Here is a 3,525-nt window from a genome sequence, read left to right as displayed (position 1 = left end):
CTCCCTAGGACATTTCCATTGTGTGACTCCAGGGGGATATACATACGTAGAGCCCTCCTTCTAAGGTCACCCGGAACAGTTCTCGTCTCTAAAGCAAAAAAGCCACGCATCAGAGACTTGCCCCAAGGTTAAGAGGGGCCCTGAGTATCATAAGGGACGCCGAGCCACGTGACCGGCAGGGTCCCGGATAAACCCTGCGGCAGGAGACGCCTACCCTTTCAACCAGGATGCGGGCACGGGTGTCATTTCAGCCACCGAAGATTCGTCACGAGAGTCGCATAATGGCAGACTGCATAGTGACCGGAGGGCCGACACAGGAGGAGGGACACTTGCGGCCGTTATGCAGTCATGGCCTCGTCTGGAGAAATTGGGTGCTCATAGTGGAATGGTCTTCATTCACGCGTGGGGTGGCCACTCGACAATGGCATCTAGAAAAAAATTGCCAGGGACTGGCTGCGATGCGTACAAACATACTGGAACTGCCAATAAACCGGAAAACTGCAGTCAGGCAGGTAGCAATATCACATAGGAAAGTCGCCCCTCCGCTGATTGTGCAAATAGCAGATTGCCGAGTAACCCGACTGACTGCAACACAGCTCGTGTCAGTCCTGCAGACAAGCAGAACTGAACTGCAAAGAGCTCGGGGATTGCTGCCACAGCGAAGACTTTCTGCTCTCTTCTAGGTCCGTACCCTTTTGCTAAAAGGGTTCAAATGATTCTTGCTGATGATGAGTACTTTTCTTATTCGTACTGGTACCTAGCACGAGGCTATCAGTCAGGATCAGAACTGACAGGGGACAGGAGAGAGAAAAAGGCCTAAAAATAAATGCTACTAACGATAAAGACGGAGCCATCTGAGGTAGTCCCTCTGTCAACGTTTTCCTTCGGCTTTAGGAAGAACTTCCTTTGAACTCTGAGAGCCATCCAGTAAATCGCTACTACGTACACAATCGCTAGACACGCAACTACCACGGCTACTCCTGCACCATACAAGGGGCCCACGTACGCGATAAGGTACATACCAATGAATATGAAGCTGAAGAGAAGGTACATCGAAAGTAAGCCACGACCCTCGATCCATTCAGCGAGGCGACGGTCCTGCCTGTTTGATGGTGCCAGCCCTATCCAGATGGAGTAGCCAAGCTGCATAGTTAATCCAGCAAAAAGGCATAACTGTAAGGTGGAAGCTGAGGTTTCTCCCGCTGAAGGAAGTGTGAAGTAAAGAATGATGCCGACGACAAACAACAGCACAGAAGTAGCCGTTACCAGGAAAGGCACGGCGTTTTCGCGGAGTGCACTGCGTGACTGAGAAGGCGTCAGAGATCTATTCTCGGAGTTGAGTTCGGACGCGGCAACTTGGAGACCGCAGTCACCAGCACCATTCCTGGGGGACTGAGAGAGGGACCTCGGAGTCGACCCTGCTTTTTTCAAGGTTGCAGCTCGCAGTGCACACAGGACGTCGCGGGCTTCCCGTAAAATCAGAACCAAGGCAGCAATCCAGGCCGCTGCTAGTAGAAGTCTTGTTAACGTGCTGCCGGACCGCTTGGTTAACAAGGCCTGCCGAGGCAAGACATTCAGATGATGCGTCGAGCTTGTTGGGGACCGACTTTTTCCTCTTGTCCACCTCTTCTTGTTTGTGGCTCCCGTCCTTTGAAGATCTATAGCACGAAGCTGCTCCGACACAGCTTCCTGATACTCGAGGTTTTCGTGGACCTGGACAACGCCGGGCTCGCCATTCTCCGTGGCGAGGCTGTCATGATTCGCGGTGGAGGCGGCACTCCTTGCGCAGAGGCAGAGGCGACCCGAGGAAAGCGAAGAGACTGCAAAAAGACTTGCTGCCGTAGTCAAGGCTGCAACCGCCCGAACGACGTAGCCCTTCATTTTCCGACAGTCTTGTAGGGCCGATGGAAGGCTTGCTCGCCCTGCTAGTGGACGCAGCCGGCTTAGGGAAAGCCTCCCTCAGGCAGAGTTTCTTGCCAAAGCAGGCACATTCACACAGCTATGTTTGGTGCTCAAGTGAGCCAAGCCCTAGCCGCATTCCGAAGATGGATAGGAGCCGAATCAGGTCGCGAATTACAGAACACGAGTGCCCTAGTGCTGTGAGCGAGCGACACGCGTATGTGTGATTGTGGGGAGAAGAGCGTCCCCCCAGACACGGGATCGTGCACGGGGCTACTAGCCCTGCGTGCAGTGCCGCCACCCCTGCCGAGGACCAAGCAGGGCAATTCAGCGTCCTTGCGACGCTTCCTGAAGCGCCCTGTGGACGACTCCGCAGAGTTGTCTCTTCTCACTTGCGTTCCGCTCGACACACGATTCCTGCCCTCGAACATTCAGCAACACCTGACACCGCTTCACTGGAACCGTGTGCCCCTGCGAACTGTTGCCAGGAGAAAAACGGCTGCAGGAAAATCTATCAAGACGCGGCGTATCACGACACGGCACCGTTTTGTTGTTCAACAGAGAGGGGCTTCAAGCGTCTGCAGCATCAGAGTTAAGTCTGTATTTCTGACGGACGAAACAGTCGATTCGGGGTGGCCCCCATCGACCTTCCCGGGTCGAGTCGACATGCGGGCTGTGCCGCCCCTTGGAGAACCGCTGCGAAGAGTCCCGCAATGGAACTTCTACGAATTTCCCCCAAGTCGCTACAAAGGCTTTACAGCTACGGTGTACGACACAGGAACGCTTTGTTCACCCAAACAGGGTCAAAAGTATGGCCTCACCCCCAAAACGACCCGAGTCCCCAACGCCCTAACAACAACCGACGAGTGCCGCGTCGTCGTGGCCGTTGACTCCCGCGGAGAAGTCCCACTCTCTTCTACAAAGTCACTCGGGGTCTGGTAAAACATTTCGAACAAGATAGTCAGATTCAGTACAGCCCCCAGGAGGAAAGGAAATCGGTCAGCAACCGAACTGACATGGAGCGCGGGTGAGTAAGGTCACCCCGGCTTCACCCGCTTTATCTCACCTGGTGGGCGTGACTCCACGGACGGTCACTTCGACTGGCACGTCTGCAGATCCGCCCGGGTGTGCTTTTGGACACATGAAACACTGGGTGCATCAACCATGAAGCTGGTCGGTCGAGCTTGACGGTGTTCCCGCCGAGAAGTTCGGTGATCTTATGCCTGGTACGTATCCTGGGACAGGCCCTGAGCTCTCTAAGTGACCCTCCCCCTGGCCGTCCTATTGTTTTACTGTGGTCTCTAGAGAACCGGTCCATCTTGTCACCGCGCAGGGGACACTCGGGTCCTCAAGAATGACTTGGGGGGAAGCTCTCGAGGCTAGCTGCGTCAGTCTGAGGGTAGCAACTTCAGAGTCTGTGGTTCCGAGATACGTTGTCAAAGAACTTCTTCTGAGTGTGTGATGCCTGAGCTGCTACAACCGGTGGAGGTTCGCCAACGCGACAGATCGCTGTAACGGTCTCGAAGTTCTGCTTGTTTGGACAACTGACGCATTCCACAGAGAACCAACGTGTCAGCGCGGTTGCCCAGACGTACACGTAATCGATAGTAGCACATACGAGTAGAC

At 54.6% G+C, this 3,525-nt stretch overlaps 1 protein-coding gene across 1 annotated transcript; it reads right to left on the bottom strand.

Moving 5' to 3' along the window:
* On the bottom strand, positions 1-2,766 carry CSUI_004716 (uncharacterized protein). Its single transcript, XM_068064901.1, has one exon. It carries the CDS (start codon positions 1,879-1,881, stop codon positions 817-819), a length of 1,065 nt encoding a protein of 354 aa, XP_067923123.1. The 5' UTR covers positions 1,882-2,766; the 3' UTR covers positions 1-816.
* Between the last annotated feature and the right edge of the window lie 759 nt (positions 2,767-3,525).

The sequence above is a fragment of the Cystoisospora suis genome (assembly GCF_002600585.1).
Source record: "Cystoisospora suis strain Wien I chromosome Unknown contig_2245, whole genome shotgun sequence".
In the NCBI taxonomy this organism is placed as follows: domain Eukaryota; phylum Apicomplexa; class Conoidasida; order Eucoccidiorida; family Sarcocystidae; genus Cystoisospora; species Cystoisospora suis.
The sequence above is the reverse complement of the archived record's forward strand: the minus strand, read 5'-3'. Positions and strand labels throughout refer to the sequence as shown.

Coding starts and splice junctions, on each gene's coding strand:
- CSUI_004716 (XM_068064901.1), bottom strand. CDS start 1,881: ATGAAGGGCTACGTCGTTCGGGCGGTTGCAGCCTTGACTACGGCAGCA.